The 19,188-nt window shown below is 64.1% G+C and overlaps 2 protein-coding genes across 2 annotated transcripts; one reads left to right on the top strand and one right to left on the bottom strand.

The window, feature by feature from the left end:
* Positions 1 to 7,786, bottom strand: CHLRE_17g708800v5 (uncharacterized protein). The gene is made up of 12 exons (XM_043072044.1): positions 7,603 to 7,786; positions 7,234 to 7,347; positions 7,012 to 7,071; positions 6,349 to 6,519; positions 5,839 to 5,934; positions 4,434 to 4,580; positions 3,836 to 3,981; positions 3,358 to 3,467; positions 2,905 to 2,966; positions 2,520 to 2,700; positions 1,836 to 1,923; positions 1 to 1,562 (listed from the first exon to the last, which is right to left on the bottom strand). The coding sequence occupies exons 1-12, from the start codon at positions 7,705 to 7,707 to the stop codon at positions 1,358 to 1,360; spliced, it is 1,485 nt and encodes a 494-aa protein (XP_042914503.1). The 5' UTR covers positions 7,708 to 7,786; the 3' UTR covers positions 1 to 1,357.
* Positions 7,787 to 7,896: 110 nt separating this feature from the next.
* Positions 7,897 to 15,798, top strand: CHLRE_17g708850v5 (uncharacterized protein). Its single transcript, XM_043072045.1, has 9 exons — positions 7,897 to 9,678; positions 9,846 to 10,987; positions 11,202 to 11,452; positions 11,590 to 11,999; positions 12,188 to 12,922; positions 13,318 to 14,232; positions 14,372 to 14,602; positions 14,836 to 15,179; positions 15,421 to 15,798. The coding sequence occupies exons 1-9, from the start codon at positions 8,326 to 8,328 to the stop codon at positions 15,578 to 15,580; spliced, it is 5,541 nt and encodes a 1,846-aa protein (XP_042914504.1). The 5' UTR covers positions 7,897 to 8,325; the 3' UTR covers positions 15,581 to 15,798.
* Positions 15,799 to 19,188: the final 3,390 nt, after the last annotated feature.

Raw genomic sequence — 19,188 nt, forward strand, 5'->3', positions numbered from 1 at the left:
CTGGCTGAACAAAGTAAGGTGTAGACTTGTGCAGGCCCTGCACCGCACAGCAATGCTTTATCTGATCATACCCCAACAGCTACGCAGTACCCTGTCTGACCCCATGCCCCTGAGATGCCACTCATATGACACATGGTCCAGTGCAAGTGTGCAACATGCGGGACATTAAGTCTTCGCGCGGATTATTTGTATGCATGCAGCAAGGCAGTGAATTGAAGTCGTAAACCCTCCCCCCCTAGCACGGTAGCGGGTAACGTAGCAAGACAAAGAGTAGCAACCCTACGCCAGACAGGGGACTCGCTTAGCTATCAAGCACAAAAGCAACACACATCGTAACATGCGCCCACGGATGACATGCAAGAGTGTTCGTGCCACGCAACTGAAGTCAACCTAGTCAACCGGCACGAGCACACTAGGTCAAGTCGTCCCCCAATGCCAGCTCCGGGTCCAGGCCGGCTCCAAGCTGAGGGCTGATGGTGGCACGCTGGGAAACGCACAGCGGTTGCTGCTTGCAAATGGTCCGGCAGTAACACGTGAGGTACAGGGGATGCGCGCGCGCGGGCGGCTGTGCGTGCCCCCCACACGTGACCAAGTCCCCCCCCCCAGAGCGGATGCTGGGGCTGTTCTCAATTCTCAAAGCCCATGCAGCCCGCCATGCAGGGGATGACGAACCAACAGCAATACCGGCACGCGTGCACAGGTCAATAGCGGCACGCCCCGATGCACTCGGGGGCCTAGGTACTTGCGCCGTGCCGCACACACGATATCACCCGACAACGCATAAGGTGTACGCATAACCGTTCTCAGCACACCGCCACCTGTACGCTGGTCACGCCACTGGAGATATCATACTACTCGCGAGGTCGCCTATAAATCTATAATGGTCAGCCGCAGCTTGTCCTTCCGCATGTTGGCAGGGGCTCGCTCAGCGGGCGGTAGGAATTAGTGCCTAGCAGGCTAGCACAGGGCAGTGCCAGGTGCCATACTGGGTCACACGGGATGTGCAGGTTTCTCATACGCACCTACTCACCTACTGTCACAACGTCCGCAGTTCCAGCCCATGCAGCCCTATCCCCTACATTCTAGCTCCCTGCTCCACGTATGTACTGCAATATATGACCCCGTGTGCCGACTTCCCCATTCTGGGCTCTGACCCCAACAAGCCGCCTTGCATGGACACCCACCCCCTATTGCGTTGCGTTCGGGCAAAAACACCCCTACCCCCATCCACACCCACCTACACACACACACACACGCATCACAACTCGACACACGCCACCACAGGCCTCTACAGCCTCCAGCCCTCACCCTTTCCGCACAGCCCCACGCCTCGCGCTCCTCCAGGTGAGCCGCCGCCTCACTCCACCAGGTAAGGGCTATCCAGCACCGCAAAGCCCGCCGCCACACCGCCCTCGTTGGAGCTGGCGGTCTTGGTCCGGACCAAGTGGCCGCTCTGCTGGTTCACCACCACGGCGTTGTTGTGGCGCACGAAGGTGCCGTAGATGCCCAGCTCACTCAGCGTCTCAGCCTCCTGCCACTGCCCGTTGCGCACCAGCACAGACCTGGGCAAGGGACACGTGGTGGGGGGCGCGGAAATTCAACGGCATGCTGTGAGCGTGGGGTGGGGGGCAGCGGGGGGCAGCGCGGGTGGAGCAGGCAGCGGGAAGGATGCAGCAGTGCCGGGCACGGCAGGGCGTGTCGCGGCGTGACGGGATGATTGAGCAGTGCCCGAGCCATGGATCTGAATCTACAGCCTTGCCAGCAGGTCTCTCCCGGCTCCCTGCCCTTGGCCCTGCGCCCTTGCCTCCGCCCTCGGCCGCGACACACAGCCCCACCTGTTGACGGGCGGCAGGATGCGCTGCATCAGGATGTAGGCGCTCAGCTCCTCGCCGCCCTGCTGCAGCGCCGCCCGCAACTCCTCGCCTGGCAGGATAGGCGTGGGGGACAGGCGTGGGGGACATGTTGGGGGGGGGGGCATGTGGGGGGACCGTCAGAATGGGCTCCGCTTTGGGGTCGAGCAGCGCAGCCGTTGGCCAGTGAAGTGACGCGGAACTGCCGCCCTGTCATGCCACTGACCCAGTGACTCCAGGCGCAAACAGTTGCGGCATCAAGCGCTAGCTTTGCTCGCCCATGCGCCCAGCCACCATCCTTGCCCAGCCCGCGGCGCCCGTGTCGGGCGGTAATCGATCAAGCCCTGACACCTCATTCTGGTGTTGCCTTGCATGTTCAACGGGGGGGGGCAGCTGCTCCAGGTGGGAGCTGCAGCAGTCGACATGGGTGGCTGAACCCGGCTTCGACCGTTGGGCTAGGAATAGGCGTGCTAGCCGCCGGCCACCGCCGTCGCGCCTGCCCTGGCCAAGCCTGGCCCTGGCTGCTCCCGGACATGCAGTTGCCGCCGCCGCCTGCCTCCTTCCTCTCCCCTCTTCCACACACGTCCATCCTTTACTGCTCCCTCAGGTACGTGCCCGCCCCCTTGCTTCGCCTCACCCGCGCCCTTCCTCTCCCAACACCCGCCTCACCGTACAGGTTGTTGCCGCCACCCTCGCGCTGGGGCTTGAGCACGTACGCCTCCGGCCGAGCAATGGCGTCGCGCACCGCCGCCGCCGCGCCGCCTGCGTCCGCCGCCAGGTCCCGTGGGTCCAGCGACCACAGCCCCGCGAAGAACTCACGGAGCAGCGCCGCGTCCGCCGCGGCGGTAGCCTGGTGGGCAGGAGGAACGTAGGGAGGGAAGGGCAAAGAGGCCGGAGGGTGCGTCAAGGTTGGCAGGTACGAACGGACGCATGCGGTGCCCGCATACCGCAACACAGGCAAGCGGGCGGGCGGGCGATGCGCACAGAGCAGCCGTGAGCACAGCCGCTAGTGCGCACACGGTAACAGCTGCCGGACCCCGACGGCGGCTCTCACCGGCGGCAGGAAGCGCTCCAGCACGCCGGGTGTCGCCAGGTCCTGTTGCACCTTCTTGGTGCCTGCAAGCGCCCCATCGCACATAAATTCTATGGAGCTGGTTGATCTGCTGCGCTAAAGCGTTTTGCCGCAATCGACCATGCTGCGCAGCCAGCGCGACCTGAAGGTCTCCGTAATCCATACCGGTTGCCTGTCCGCCCTCCCACAACCTCGATTTGATCAGGTTGCTGCACTCATGACATGGGGGGCTGTCCTGTGACCCATCTGCCTACTTGGTGCCCGCAGTACCCCGGCCATCCGCGCGCCACTTTGCTGCTCTCCCCTGTGCCCTGCTCACCGCCGTTCCGCGCACCCGCCCCACTGTCCGCCCATGCACCCACCCTGCCACCCAGCCATCCACCCAGCCACCCACATACCCACCCAGCCGCCCACCAGACACACACACGTGCGCACCCGCCAGCTGATACGCCACGGTGGGGCACTTGGCGGCGTTGGAGCGCTCAATGAGCTCCCGCGCCGCCCACTCCGCCTCACTCGGGTAGTCGGCGGGCGTGTAGCCGGCCCTGAGGAGGGCGGGGGTAGCCGTGCATGGAAGACGCAGTCAGTAGTCACAAGTCGAGGGGTGGCGATCCCAGGCAGGTCTATTTTGACGACCGGGGAGGGGAGCGGTGGCGGAGGTGTGGAAAAAGCAGAAGCTGTAGCGCGGAGCGCGCTTTTATCTTTAGGTCACGAGCGACTGGTCGAGGTGCAGTGAGGCATATGCTACAGGAGTACACTTGGCTCAAGCGGGCCAGCCCTGCGCAGATCCTGCACGTACAATATTGTTCCCTTCCTGCCATTCCGCGCACCCAACGCCACGCCATGCCACGCCGCGCCGTCCTTCCGTCCCTCACTGTTGCCCCTCCCCTCCCACCCCCACCCACGCGCCCACCTGAAGTAGAACACGGCCGCGGGCTGCCCACCCGGCAGCGTGAGGGTGCCGCTGGCGGCGTCCAGTCGGCCGCCCGCCGCGATGTCCGCCAGCGTGAGGCGCAGCGTGCGCAGCCGGTGCCGCTCCCACAGCTGCAGCTGGATCCACTGCAGGGGGCAAAGGGGCGTGTGGGTATGCGTGCTAGGAAAGGACACGGGACAGGGTCGACGCGTTGGCGGTTGGATCGCGAGGACGCGGCAAGGGCAGGTGGTGTTAAGCGGCATGGGCGTGCCGAGCTATCGAGTGTTGTGCGTTTCCCAGGGCACGCGTAGAGGGATGAGCATCCGCGTGCGGCACAAAGGCTGGTGTCCCCATCGCAGCCAGCGCAACGGCAGATCGAACGCCCCCTCCCGACCGGTGCCCTGCCCTGCCCTGCCTTTCCTTGCTTGCGACCTTCCGTGCAAGCAGGGTCCCGATTTGTGCGGCGGCCCCGCCCTCCATGTCATCCCGCATACCCGCACCCGCACCCGCACGCGTACACGCTTGCTCAGCTGCACGCTCGCCCGCACACTCGCCCGCACACAACCATCCATGCACGCACGCACACCCGCACACGCACCTGCTGGTCGTAAGCGTTCCGCTCTCCGGGCTGCACCACCATCACCACCACGCCGCCCGCTGCGACGTGGCCGCTGGCTGTTGCCGCCGCAGCGATGGCATCCGGGATGTGCTCCAGAGTTGGGTTAGGCGGAAGCCGCGACGCATCCTGTTGTGGGCATGAGCCAGAGAACACAAGGTTCGGGTAAGGTTTTAAGAGTTTGCAAAGAACAGCAATGCGGGAGGAGATGGCATTGCGGACGTGAGAAGCACCCTTCTTGAGTGCGGCATGAGGGAGCTGCAGCAGTTGACACAAGGAAGCGCATGCAGGATGTAATAGAGCCGCAGGAGATGCGCACGGTTGGCTGGCAGTCGCAAGGTTGAAAACATGATGAGTTGAGCAAGGACGCGAGGGTCTATTTGCGCAGGACCCTGGACGTGCTAGATGGCACGGCGCTTGGGCGACCTGGTCGTGAGGCAAAACCCAAACCCGTCCTCGTGACATCCAAATACCAGGCAGTGTTTAATCCATAACAAAGCGCCAATCCACGTCGCATGACATGTTACCGCGATCCTGAGCAGGGACTTGTGTCCGGTTTCTCCCGCACATTCGACTCGCTGCGATATTGAATTGCGCATGTACGGAACTATATTGCATACATGCAATTGATGGACAAAAAAACGCCGCAAATTATGGCAAAGCGATGGCGAACTGAGGACGAAAAGTGTAGCCGGGTCCGCTCTCGCCGTCATAGCGTACGTGAGTTGCAACTGCCTCGAAATTAGGACACTGTCAAGATTCCAACATAGCACCGACGGTTGCAAAGTCCCGTGACGTGCATCAGGAACTAGTGGCGTAACGGGGCAGTACCGCGTGGCAGTACCGCGTGGCACGACTTTCGCGTCTTGCGCATAGTGCTGCAAACTGCTGCTAGCTACCGTTCAGTGCTACTGCTCCCCTTCCGCAATTCAAGCATGTCACGGACAAGGTCAGGGCCCATGACAACGCGCCTACGTCATGGCTCACCTCACCATTGGTCACCTCAGTCGATCCAGGTGGATCACCCCGCGTGGGATTCCAGTCAGGGGCTCAGGGCGCTGGTGGATACTTGCCCAACGGCATGCAATCGCTGAACTTCTACGGGTCCGAGCACAGCCCCGTTGAGGGTCGCAACGCGCCTGAAAGACCTCTACGTGTGTGTGCCCCAGCCGGCGCTGCCATCCGTGTGCCCGGCGTGACGTTTCATATTCCCATCCCAGCAAAGCGCCACGCGCGGAACACACCGCACTCACAATTCGTGGACATTGCGGAGCCGGTGCGCGCACACCACCCAGATAAACGGCCAAGCCAGCGTGTCCCTGCCGGCCCCTCAAACCCGACGGCCCAACCCCTCACTCATCCTGGCCCCCCTCCCCCGCATGCTTACCAGGCCGCTGATTCGCCCGCTGGCCATGTACCCGTGCAGGCGCGTCATCAGCGCTGACAAGCACCCGAATGAGGAGGCGATCGTGTTGAGCTCCACCTGCATTGAAAGCCGTGCATACTTGTCTACATAATAAGAGCAATCCCAACCACGGACGGTCGACCACAGGTGCGGGGGCCTTGCTGTCGAGTGTCGGAGGCACAGCCTGCCAGCTCCCCCAGACCATACATGCCCATCCATCTACGCCTTGTCCCCTCGCGCCCTGCATCTTCATCTATTGCACCAGCCCCCAGCCAGCGCCTTGCGGCACCCTAACTCCCTCACCCACTACACGAGTATTACCGTACCGTATCGCAAGTATGGACTAACGTGCCTTGTCATGCGTCTTTCGTGTCTCTTGACGAATGATGAAAACTCCCACCCCACCCCACCCCACCATCCGTCCACTTCACCCCTCCAGCCCACCCCCCCTCCCCCCTCCCCACCCCACCCCACACCTCCCCACCAACCTACCTGCAGGAACTTGCCGCTGGGTGCATCCAGCATGTAGTCACTGCGGTGCACGCCCAGCACCACCTCCCGGCCCGAGCCCCGTAGCGCCTGCCGCTCCGGCCGCGTGGCCAGCAGGCAGCCCAGCAGCCGCCCCGTGAAGGCGTCCTGCGCCGCGGCGGGGCGCAGCGTGGCCTGCGGCGGGGGGTGGACAAACCGGGCGCGGTGGCGCGTGGTGAGTGGAGGAAGCGTGGCGGCGGCGGGTGCGATTTGGGGCGTGGCGTGGCGTGTCTGCAGGCTGACTGTGCAGAGTGGCCCTTACTGCGCCTGAGGGCCGGGCCCTGCTGACTTCAGCCAAAGGATGCCCCCGCCCGCCACCACCCCGTAAGTCGTGGGTTTTGCTTGTCGCGTCCGCGTGCCTGTCTTGTGCTGTTGTGCGCGCCACCGAGCCCGGGCGGCGCCATTTATCGCCGGCGCCGCTCGCCCTGCTTCTCCACGACACCTCGGCCCGCATCCCATAAGTATTATCGCTTGCAACTGACGCCTCTGCCTGCACTCCCCTCGTTTTCGTTGGTTTTGGTTTAGTTTGGGCTGGTATTTACAACCACCCACCCACCCCCCCAGTGCTGTCGTTTGGCCTCCCCTCCCTGTGCGAGCTGCCCCTCCCCACGCCCACCGACGCCGCACCTCCAGGTACGACTCATCCGCTGCCACGGCGTCCACCAGCGTGTTAAAGAGCGGCATCACCTGTCATGGGGCAGGGTGCGGGCACATGGGCGCTACGAAGTCGTGTGTAGACCGCCAGGGGCGCGACAGCCTGTAGGCAACAGGCCCCGCAGCTGCCCGAAACCCCGCCTGCCCACCGCCGTTCGCCACTCCTGTACGCGGGAGCCCATGCCAGCTTTGCACCTGTTGCGCTAGCTCGAAGCGCGCCCGTGGATACGGCACCGGTGTGAGCGACAGGGGGGCGTGGATGACGGCATAGTCCGGGTTGACGAACCTGGGGTCCTTCAGCGCAACCACCTGCGGCGGGACGGTGATGCCGGGTCCGGCTTTGTCAGCCGCTTTGCTCACAGTACTGCTGCACTGGCTCAGCAGGTAATTGGGGTGCGCCGTTGTATGGAATTGGCCCAGCCTCCAGCGCCGTCGTGACTCGGGGTCACGGAGCGCGGAGGTGCTTGCCTCGGTCTGCTCATCCGTAACACGCCACACCCCCAAATCGGTTGCCCCCAGGAACTGCCAAGCCGTCAATTATAGCAACTGAGCATCAAAACCTACAAGTCCATGCTGATTGGCAAAGACGACGGCGTCGTCGACAAGAGGCTGGATATCTGCAGGGCCAAGCTGTACCGAGGACGTGGCTCGAGGAATTTCGTGCTGCATAGCCCTTCTGTATTGCCCGATACTGCAAATTTTCGGAACTCGCACAGGCTGTTTTGCGAAGTGCAGTCCTGCACGATACTTTAAAGAAAATGTGCGCATGGATGCTATCTATATGCAGGAAAATACTGCAAATAGTCCAGGGACGAACTGGCCTAAACATGGATGCATTTGTCGGGCCGCGATCACCCTGACATCAAAAGGCGAGCCCGAACACAGGCGTAACCTAAGCAAATACTGTGGGCTTCATATACGCTACGAAAGCATTGTCTTATACACACATGCCTGGGTTCGATTTGCTGTATGCTAGGGTGCTCGGTGCTCTTGGAAGAGGCCTTACTCCCGGGGCAGTGATATAGTACTTGTGATAGTTCGAGTATTTCGCCAGCTTGTTACTACGACCGGGGTCCGCTGTCTGGCGCTTGCTGCCACGCCCAAGCAGCCGGCAAGTGTCTCGGATTTCGTATATTTGTGTCACTACAATATGCTTATGATGTGGCTCAGGCCCAGCGGCCTTTTTGCGACGACCTACTAAAGGCGGGGGCTGACGAAACAGCCCCGGTTTGTGGCGGCCACACTTGTTGGCTATGAACCTGTAATATTTAGCTTGACACGGCTTCCATGGCCGGGGTCGGGGCACCAACTGGCAGCGTCTTTGGGGCGCTGGCGTCTATCGCTTTGCCAGCTGAGGGGCATGACCAGGCTGCGCGGCTGCGGCGGGGAGTTGCCTTGTGGTTGGCGAGTACTCCATATCCAGCGCTCGGTCCGTGCCACGCACCCCTGCTCGCTTCGGCACACTTTCTGTCAGCGCACAACGTCGAGGGAGTCAGGCAACTCCTGCTCTCGCCCGAAAGCCGCGGAGTGTTCGTCGTCGCGACGGCGGCAGTGTCCGGGGAGCCTCGCGAAGTCGTGTGGCTGGATGAGCTGGCGCTGCGGCGCGCCGCAGCGGCAGTCAGCGCCTCTGCAGCGGCGGCCAGCAGTGCCGCCGCCGCGTCGGGCGCCGGTTACGGTGTTGGGGGGCCTGGCGGCGCGGTGGGCATGGGTATCGGACTCATGCCTGACCCGTCTAACTTCAACCGCAGTAGCGTCGGAAGCCTGGGCTCTTCCAGCGTGCCTGGCGGGGGCCCGTTGCAGCCAATTCTGGCCGGTGACCATTCGGTCGGCATGGCGCCGGTTGGGCACCCGCCCTCGCCATGGGACGCGGCGGCAGCTGCCAGCGTGTCTGCCAGCAATCAGCAGGTGATCACATCAACCTTCTCTTCGCTGAGCTTGGGCGGCCGCGTCGGCGGCGGCTTGCCAGGCGTTGGCATGGACGTCAACCTGGGTTTGCAGCAGGCGGCGCTGCTGCGGCAACAACAAGTGCTGGCGCATCAGCAGCAGCTACAGCAACAGCAGCAGCAGTACAGGATGCTACAGCAACAGCAAGCGGCAATGGGCGCTCCTTTTATGGGGAACGCCTTCAGTGCCATGGCTCAAGGCGGCGGCGGCGGGGTCGCCGGCCTTGCCTTCCTGGAAGGAACCCCTGCTAACAACACCACAGGCGCCCTGCAGCGGCGGCTAACAGCGAGCAGCGATGCGGGCAGCATGACGGCGTCGGCGGTCCCTGGCTTCGGCGGGGCTGGCTTTGGCGGCCACCTGTCGGCGGCGATGGGTATGGTGGGGCCGCATGCCGCCGGCCTTGGAGTGATGGCAGGAGTGGGAGCCTCCCCTGCTGCGGCAGTGTCAGGCATCTCTAGCGGCATGCTCCTCAGCGCTAGCGAGGACGCGGGCGCCGGCTTCAGCAGTGGCAGCGCGGCTGCCGCCGCCGCGGCAGCGGCAGCCACGGCGGCGGGCAGCATGCTAGCGCAGCTGGTGCTGTCTGCAGTGGCGTCTGCGTGGCCGGGGACCACGGCCCTGGCGCGGCTGAAGCGGCGTGCAGCTCTGGCGCTGGCGGTGGCGCAGGAGGGCCCGGAGGGGCCGCACTCCATGCTAGCGGTACGTGGTTGGCCACCACATGGAGCTGACGCTCCGGGGTTGGGAGTGTTGAGCCTCGGAAGATGAAACGGCGTTACGATGACTTGGTACGCAGATGCACGGTATGCGTCGCGCTGTAATTACGTAGGGATTATTGCTTGTATTTCATCCTGTGTTGTCCCCCGCAGAGTGCCCTGGGTGACGTCCTACACCGGTACGAGCCGGACGCGGTGGCGGAGCTGCGCCACCCAGTCACCAAGACCCTGCGCGTCAAGCAACTGCTGCACGAGGGCGGGCCCGGCGACCTGCCGCCCTTCACCTCCTCTGGGAGCGACATCTCCGCCGGCGGCCTGCTGGCATCCACGTCCACAGTCGCGGGCGCGGGCGCAACAAGCGCCGTTGTCTCAGGTACAGGCTTTGGCTCTGGGTTGTTGGGCAGCGGTCCAGAGGCACTGGCGGCGGCAGCGGCGACCGCAGCTGGCGGAGCTGCCGCGACAGCGCCGGCATATGCAGCCGCGGATGCGGCTATGCTGGGCCAGGCGGCGGCAGACGCAGGCCCAAGTGGCACTGAGGCGCTCGGCCCACGGTTTGCGCCCTCACCCAGCTCGGAGGTTGCCGCCAAGCGGGCGGGCAGCGGCGGGTCGAACGGCGATGGAGCTGCCGCCATCGCTAACGCAGCCGCCGCCGCAGTGCTCGCCGACGCCACGCTGGACGCGCCCACAGCCTCGCCCGCCACAGTGGACAGCGCTGCGGCGCTGGAGTCCGCCCCCGATGGCGCTGCTGACGGCGCCGCGGCGGTGACGGCCGCAGCCACGCAGAACGCGCCGTCGCCGGGCTTGCTGCGTGTCGTGAAGGGCAAGTACGACATTGTCGTCACCCTAGACTTCAGCAGCCTCATGCAGGTGTACGGCGGCGAGCTGCCGTACGAGCAGAATACCCTGGGCCCCGCCGCCCGCCTGCGTGCGCTACCCTCCGCCGCCTCCTTGCTGGCGTCGCAGCTGTCGCAGCCCGACCCCTTCGGCGGCGGCAGCTCCGGCGGGCTGGTCGGTGCCTCGGCCAACAGTGATTTGCTGGGCGACGCCCGGTCCGAGGCCACCGCAGGCGCCGACGCGTCTGGCGGCAGCGGCGGCGCTGGGTCGCACCCGGCGGGCGGCGAGGGCATCACGGAGCTAGCGCTGCGCGCCTTCCCCGGCTGCACGCCGGCGGCGCAACTGCGCCGCGCCATTGTTGTGCACCTGGCGGGGCTGCCGCGCCGCTCGCAGCAGTGGACGCACCTGGGCACCTTTGTGGCCACTGCGCAGTCAGCGCTGTGGCTCAACCCCGCAAACAGGTGCGATTGCGCGCGCCGCCACACCGTGTGCCGCTGTATGGTGCTGCCTGAGACGCCCGGTTGCCCAACAGCGCGTACCGTAGATATGTGACTGGCCGAATGTGGCATCGAGCTTCCCAGCCACCTACAAGCCACAAGCCCGCCGCCTGTTGTTCCCCAAGCCTCACCACCCTCTGTTTTGTTGTTCCCTGGCCTGTGCACCTTGTGTCGGCAGGTGGCCCAAGCTCAAGGCGTTCGTGATGCACGCCGACTCGCGCGGCGTGTTTCTGGACGTGCAGCTGCCGGGGCCGGCGGGCCCAGTGGGTGCCGGCGGCCTGGTTGCTCTGGACCCAGCCGCACTGCGCCGTGCCGCCGCCGCCGGCCTGGCCACCGCCATCGCCGCCTGCTGGCCGGGCCACGCGCCGCTGGAGCGTATCCGCCGCGCCGCCGCCTTCACGCTGGCCTTCGCCGTACGCGGCCCCGCAGGTGAGTGCGCGTGCTTTTTGTGCATGCAATTTTGGTTATTCGTCAGCTTTTGCTGTTTTCTGCTGCCCTGCGCACTCACGCACGCTTCCTTCGGTAGTAACGTACGGTATGCGCCTGTGTTCCCGCATCCCGCGCAGGCCCCTACACCATGCTGGGCAGCGCCCTGGGCACCGCCATCCGCAAGCGCGACAAGGAAGCCTTCGACGCCCTGGCCGGCATGGGCAAGCTGTCCGACCTGCTGGACGACTCGGCCGCAGCCAACACCGCCGCAGTCGCCGCCGCCGGCACCCCCGCGACGCCAAGCGCCGCCAACAGCGCGACAGGCGGCACTGCCGACGCCTCCGTCGCGGCTGCGCCGGCCGGGCCGGGCCTGCACCCCGACGCGCCTGCCACGGACGCGGATGCCGGGGGGGCAGCCGCTGACGTGCTCCAGGACGCGACGGTGCTGGGAGAGTCCGCTGGCGCCGCTCTGTCGAGCGCCTCTGTCGCTGCTCCCGGATCCACGAGCGGCAAGGGAGGCTATATCATTAGCTTCAAGAAAGACCAGGTGAGTGGCGGCAAGTGTTGAGGGCCTTCCATTCTCAGCCATGTCAGCCACGAGCCAGCTAGGGTTGCTAGAGCCACCGGGAGAGGTGGCCTGAGGCGCGTGCACCTGCTTCGCCCATGACCTCTGGACGCACACCATGCCCGCCCGCACGCCTCTGACGCCGACGCCTCACACCGCCACTGCCACAGGACGGCTACATGCGACTGCGCCTGGAGGCTCTGCTGCAGGACTGGCCACGTGACGAGCGGTCGTATCCCTTGCCCGGCCTCGGGCTGCCTGGCATGCACCTCGGCGCCGGCGCCTTCGGCGGCATCCCCGGCCTGGGCCCCGGCGGCAACGGCGGCAGTGGCGGCTTCCTTGGTGGCATGGCCGGCCTGGGAGGCGGCAGTGGCGGCGCCGGGGCACTCGGCATCGACGCTGCTGACTTCGTGGGCAGCAGTGGCGGCGGCGGTGCCGGCGGTGTGTTCGGTTTCGGGTCGCTGATGGGCGCGGACGGCGGCGGCCCCACCGTGGCCGTCGTTAGCGGCTCTGGCATCAGTGGGCTGGGCCTTGGGCGCCTGGACGGCGGCGGCGGCGCAGTCGCCGCCGCAGCCGGAGGCCTGGCCGCCGCCGGAGGCGGGCTCGGCATGGGCCTGGGCTTGGGCTTGAGCGCCGCCGACATCGGCAGCAGCCCTCCACTAGAGCAGGAGCTGGCGAGGCGCTTCCCGCTGCCCGCGGGCGCGCACGTGGGGAGCGAGGTGGCGACCATTGCCGCAGCCAAGCGCTGCATCGCGCGGCTGCTGGCATGGGCGCCGCCGCCGCACCAGCTGACGTTTGCTAAGCTGGGCGCGCAGGTGCCCAAGCTGTTGGGCGGCGCCCGCATCGGCCGCAACCTGCGGCTGCTGTGTCTGGAGGAGCCTGAGGTGTTCGCGGTGCAGAGCCAGGTGAGAGGGCGTGCCGGCAGGTAGGGAGTAGTAGGCAGAACATCAGGCAGAGCGTCAGGCCCGTGTGTGCCGCAAAATTTTCTGGGCGCGCAAATCTGGGAACGGCTGACCATCCACGACGTTCTTTCATGAAGATTGGGCTGTTAACCGCAAAAGCGCCTTGCGGCGCGGTTCTTTTTTACGTCTCGTGAGCCCTACGATTAACGAATTAACGATCGCGGGTTTCCTCTCACGAAAATGCAAAACTTTTTGGATTTACTGTAGCTAATCTACAGTATTTTGAATGCATACCGGTATTACCACAAGGATCTCACCGGGAACACGCAAAATCCGCCAGACGCGGCGCCACCCTTTGACGTTGTTGCCGGCTCTCCTGTCCCTCGCTGCTCCCGCAGAGCCCCACCGTGCATGTGGTTCGGCTCATCTGTCCGCGGCTGCTGCAGCTTTCGAGGGAGCAGGCGGAACGCAAGGCGCAAGGGGTTCCGCAGCCTGGCCTGGAGCAGCAGTTTGCGGCAGGCTCGGGGCTTGGGCAGCCGGGCGGAACGCAGCCGCAGGCGCCCGACCCGCAGCTGGACGCGCCCACCATGCTGCAGCATTTGCAAGGCCAGTTGCAGCAGCTTCAGCAGCTGCAGCAGCAGCAGCAGCAGCACGCTGGAATGGACGTGTCTCAGCAGCAGCATGCGCGTATGGCTGGGCTTCAGCAGCCCGCCCCGCCCCGCATGCTACAGGCCCCAGTGGGGCTGGCGGTCAACCCTAGCGGCAGTGGCGAGCGTGGCTGGGACGCGTCGGCAGAGCTGCAGCGCCAGCAGCAGCAGCAGCAGCAGCAGCAGCAGCAGCGGCAGCAGCAGCAGCAATCCTCCCGACTGTACGACTCAGGGGGATCAAACGTGGGCTCAAGCATTGCCCTCGCCCGCCTCTCCACCGCCAGTAATGGCATGTCTTCAGGTGGCACTGCGCAGGTGCAGTCGCAGAAGCAACAGCAGCAGCGACAGCAGCAACCGGGCCTCACGCACGGTGCAGCCGGCTCCAGCAACCTGCAGGGCTTTGCCACAACTGCGCTGCTGTCGGAGCAGGCCCTGCAGCAGCAACAGCACCAGCAGCAGCTGCACCAGCACCAGCAGCTGCAGCTACACCAGCAACACTGCAGCGCCGCTGGCAGGCCCACCAGCACGCTGCCTCCGCCGCCTCCGCCGCCGGTGTCGCTGCTGCCCTCGTGCAACATTCACGTTATCACCGACCCCTACTCAGCCGACTACATGTCGATCCTGCAGCACTGCCACGCCTGCCCCCAGGTCGGCGTCTCGGTCCAGGTACGTGCGGTGTAGTGTGAACATGGCCCTAGCGGTTGCGCAGCTCGTATGGCCCTCGGGGGCTTAATTCACACCAAGACGCAGCGTACGCGTCTCACCACATCATTGACACGGGCTACGTATTGCTGCATGTGCGCAGGTGTTTGACGGCCGGCCGGCGCTTGTGGCGTTGTACGCGCCGGCGGCGCTGGCGGGCCCAGGAGGCGGCGGGGGCGCTGCGGGCGGCTGGCCGGCGGCTGTGTACGTCCTGGACTGCGTGGCCAGTGCGGCCGGCGAGGGACCCGAGGCGGTGGTGGGCTCTCTGCTGGGCAGCCTGCGGGGGCTGCTGGAGGAGCCGGGTGTGGCCAAGGTGGTGCACGGCTGCGAGCAGGTGCGGGCGCACGCGTCGAAGGCGATGGCGCGCGGCCGTTCCAGGTCCCCATGGCCCGGAGCCGCCACACACGCGCATGCTGCCCTTGCTAGGCTTGCGCCTGTATTGATGATTGATAAAAGTACTTACGGTGCCCGTGCGCGGTAGGCACGCCCCGAGTTGACAACAACCGAGACCCGGCTCCGGCTTACAACTCCCGCCGCTCGACTGGTGCATCCCCCCCTGCCCTCCAGGTCCGGGCTCTGGAGCGGGTGGTTGGCGTGGCCATCGCGCCGCTGTTGGACACACGCATCCTGCTTGACGCAGTTGCCACCATGCTGCCGCCCTTGCCATCGCCGCCCTCGGCCGCCGCCGTGGCGGCGGCGGCCTCGCCCGCCGGCGGCGCGCTGCCGGCCGGCAGCTTCACCGCCGCCGAGGTGGCGGCTGTGGCACAGCTGGCGGCGCATGTGTCTGGCCTGCGGTCGGCCCTTCAGCTTGTGGAGCTGTGGGCGGACCGGCCTGAACTGGTGGTGGCGCTGGCGGGACTGCACTGGGCCGCGCACCGGACCGAGCTATGGGCAGCGGCGGGGCGCGATAGGTGAGTGCCACGGTGCCATGGTGATGCGGTGGCGGGTGGGCCTGGGCCCGGGCGGGAGGTCGATTTGCTAGGTTGCCGAGATGCGCCTGCACTCAGCTTTGCCAGCGGGAGACCGCAGGCAGTGTTCAACGAAGCGCAACGGCTTCGGACCTGCGGTGCTTGCCTTTGAGTGCTCGCCAATTGATTGCAGCGCTTTCTGAAAGCGAGTTGTCCCGCCTCTGTTGTTTCCCACTGCCCGCAGCTGCTGGGTGTCGCGGCCGCTGACGGAGGCGCAGGTGACGGTGGCGGCGCAGGGCGTCAGCAGCCTGCCTGAGCTGTGGGCGGCACTGAGCGAGGCAGTGCCCTGGCTTGCCGCTCACGCCGCCCTCAGGTTCATGCAGCAGCTGCGTGCAAACGCCTGATGCAGCTGCAGCAGCACCAGCAGCAGCGGCGGCGGCGGCGGCGGCGACAGCAAAGTAGACACACGCTAGGTGAAGGAGAGACGGGAAGGGACAGGCGCGACCGGGGCGGTGCACTGGCTCAAAGTAATCGATTGGGGGGGGGGGTGGCACCCTGTGGTTGTGGCGCTGCGTGTGGGTGTGGGACGGCTGCGCATAGCGCAGCCTGCGCTTATGTGCAACGGCAAGGATTTCATGCATTGCACTGCAGCAAGGAACCAAGTGCAAATGGCTATGGCCACAATCGTGCTTATTACCGTAATATCTTGAAAATGAGACAAAAGAGCGGTGAATGCAAAAACCCGGCCGATAGCCCCCAGACACCCCGCCACCGACACCAAATATCTAAATGCATAGGGCGAAGGCGGTCCCGTTACTGGACGGTGGCCGCTCCGTGCGGGTGCGGCACGGGCGCCTCAGGAGAAGATTAAAAGGCCGCGTTATCTGTGGTAATACTCGATGATTTGCTGACACGGGCCCTCCACCTCTGTCCTAAGGCAAGTGCTGTGTGCAATGGCATGTGCTACGCCCAATCAACATGATCTTTCACATGCCTGGCATTGTGTAAGGAATGCGTGCACGTTTTCCGTTTCCGCAGTTTGTGCGGTTGGTACTATTGTGGGTGGGGGGGCTGAGGACCCCGGTTAACCTAGACCAGGAGAAGATGACAAGGCTGGCTCGAGGGAGACGGGCAGGTGCAAGTCCTACACATGAATTGAAGAGGTCCACATTTGGTGCTTTGGCGAGGAAAAGGACGTACTTCCCATTGGCATGGCTAATCATGTTGGCAATATCGTGCGTGTCAGCTACATTCCTTGGTCCTGGTGAGTAATGTTACTAGAACATGCCGGCCGCTGGGTTCGCATTTATGGGTATATCTGCTTATGCATGGGTAAATGGACGGCAGCGGAATGAGCTGGAAGGTGGTTTCGGGACTTTTGTATGCTGGCGGCGTGATATTGACAAGGGTAGAAAAACAGGTACAGTCCGAATGCTGCCGTTGGCGGGTATATGCGGGCGACGGTTCTTCAAGTCACTTTGGTACTCAACAATTGAAGTGGTGCAAACTCTAGTGCAGGCGGCGGTGTGCCCATGGCCTGAGCATGTTTACTTCGGCATGGCGTCAGCATCAGGGTCCGTGTGGATGGAAGTGCGGCAGTCCGGCGCCGGGGCCTTACCTGATAAGCAATGCGTGCCTGTGCTGGCATCGCGCACGTTACATCGGCACAGGTCGGCAATCATGCCTGCGGTCGCGTGCTTTTGTTTGCGGGAAGCTCCGCAAGCGGCCAGCAAGCACGCACATGGGGCGGTGGGGGCTGAGGTGCACGGGGAGTGTATCTGTTATGGCTGGGTGTGGGTCCAGGACAGCGTAAATGGGGGGGACCATCCGCAGCTATAGGATGGCGGACATGACACGGATTGGCAGTTGTGATCCCGGGGATAGTTACCATTTGATCTGCATTATAGACGCTGCTCGGTCAGAGGTTTCGTTGCGCCCAGATACTTGTTTCCATGGCAGGTGTGGTAGGTTGCGAAACAATGCCGCGGCCTGTTGTGCAAACGTGTTAAGAGAAGTCGGAAAGAGCACCTCCTTTGCAGCACTGACGTGGCTCCTTTGTGCTATGGATGCGCACTGGTGAAGTTGATTGCATGTTAGTAGGGATTCAAGCGGGTGCGGACTTTCTTCATTGGGGCAGTTTGAAGAAACGGATGCACCGCATGAACCAACAATGCGCACATCGCATGCTTTTCGACCATTTTAGAAGCTAGAATTCAGGACGATTGCCGTGCTTACTGCTGCATACCGTACGATGTATGTGCGCCATGGACGTGAACGAGTGGCACACGTGCTCGCGGTAGAGTAATGATGGGGAGGGAGCCCATCCAGTATGTGTGGGCATGATACAGGCCCTGCGGCCTTGGAATCTTGTCCTGGTCTCGGGGTTAACGGGGTCATCAGGCCCCTCCCCGTCCAGGCGCCGCGCCGCACGCGCACTGAGCAGCCACCGTCCGGTGACGAGACCACCGTCACTTGATGTCGGTTGGCGGCGTGTGTGAGTGCTATCAGCCGCCGACGCGGCCTCCTCTCGTCGACGGACTTTACATCCGGACAGCGTGTGCAAAGCTGCAAAGCGGCTGCCACGGCGGCGTCGGCGGTTGGGGGCCGGGATGCAGGCAGGGGCAGGTGCAGGCAGGCACGGCAGAGAAAGTTTCGGGAGTGACCTAACTGATGGTGGGTGACTGTGTGTGACGGCGAATACTTTATGGCCGCAGGGAGAAAGCTAATTCAGGTTGTGGGAAATGCAGAGACTGATATGCCTTTTGTGAGAGTATTGTGTGCCTTTTGATGGGTGACGGAAGAGAAGGAGGCGCGCGGCAGAGCGGTGGCGGTGACGGCAGTGACGCTGCTGGCGATGCGGGCGGCGGGGGAGGCGGAAGATGAGGACGGAGGTGCGCGCCCGCCGCAGCGCTGCGAGCGGCGGCAGCAGAGGCGGTGGCAGCGGCTGCTTAATGAGCTGGGTGGTTTCGGGACTGTTGTGTGCTGGCGGCGTGATATTGAGAATAAGGGTAGGAAACAGGTACAGTCCGAATGCCGCCGTTGGCGGGTATATGCAGGCAAGGGTTCTTCAAGTCTTTGGTACTCAAGTCACTTTGGTACGGTACTCAACAAGTTGAAGAGGTGCAAACTGCTGCAGGCGGCGGCGCTGCGGACATTGTTGTTGAGAACAGACAACAGTGTGTCCATGGGCCTGAGAATGTTTGCCTTAGCATGGAGCCAGCATCAGGGGTCCGTGTGGATGGAAGTGCGGCAGTCCGGCGCCGGGGCGTTACCTGATAAGCAATGCGTGCCTGTGCTGGCGTCGCGCTCGTACGGTACATCGGCACAGGTCGGAAATCATGCCTGCGGTCACGTGCTTTTGCTTGCGGGAAGCTCCGCAAGCGGCCAGCACGCACGCACGTGGGGCGGTGGGGGCTGAGGTGCACGTGCAGTGTATCTGTTACAGCCGTGTGTGCGTCCAGGACAGCGTAAATGGGGGCCCCCATTTGCGGGGCCCCATCAACCGCTGCTACAGAGCGGCGGACATACATCACGCGTATTGAATCTGCATTATAGATGTTGCTCGGTCAGAATTTTGTTGCGCCTCGGTATGGGTTTTATGGCAGGTGTGGCTTGCTAACCCATTCCACGGGTTGTTGTAAACGTGTCAAGACAAGTCGGAAATATGCAAATAGCCGCACGGGTACAGACGGGGGCACCAAGCGACCGTGCCCACCAGCCCTGCATGGCCGCCCACCGGTCAACCACAACCTCAATTGCAGTGCTGACGTAGCTGCGGGGCCAGCAACCGAACCCCTCGGCTGGTTCCTGAGCCGAATGCACATACCATTGCTGGCCAGCACCGAACCCGTCTCACTCAGGGACGGACACAGCCTGACAACGCTGGCTGCTGGTGCATTGGCGGCTGCGGACAATCATTAATTACCTGCCCCCTTACTGTCACGCCCTAGCACACTGCCTCCTGCTTCGTGCCCATGTGGTAGCTGCATGTATAGAGCAGGGCCATGAAACG

The sequence above is a fragment of the Chlamydomonas reinhardtii genome, chromosome 17 (genome assembly GCF_000002595.2).
Source record: "Chlamydomonas reinhardtii strain CC-503 cw92 mt+ chromosome 17, whole genome shotgun sequence".
Lineage (NCBI taxonomy): Eukaryota > Viridiplantae > Chlorophyta > Chlorophyceae > Chlamydomonadales > Chlamydomonadaceae > Chlamydomonas > Chlamydomonas reinhardtii.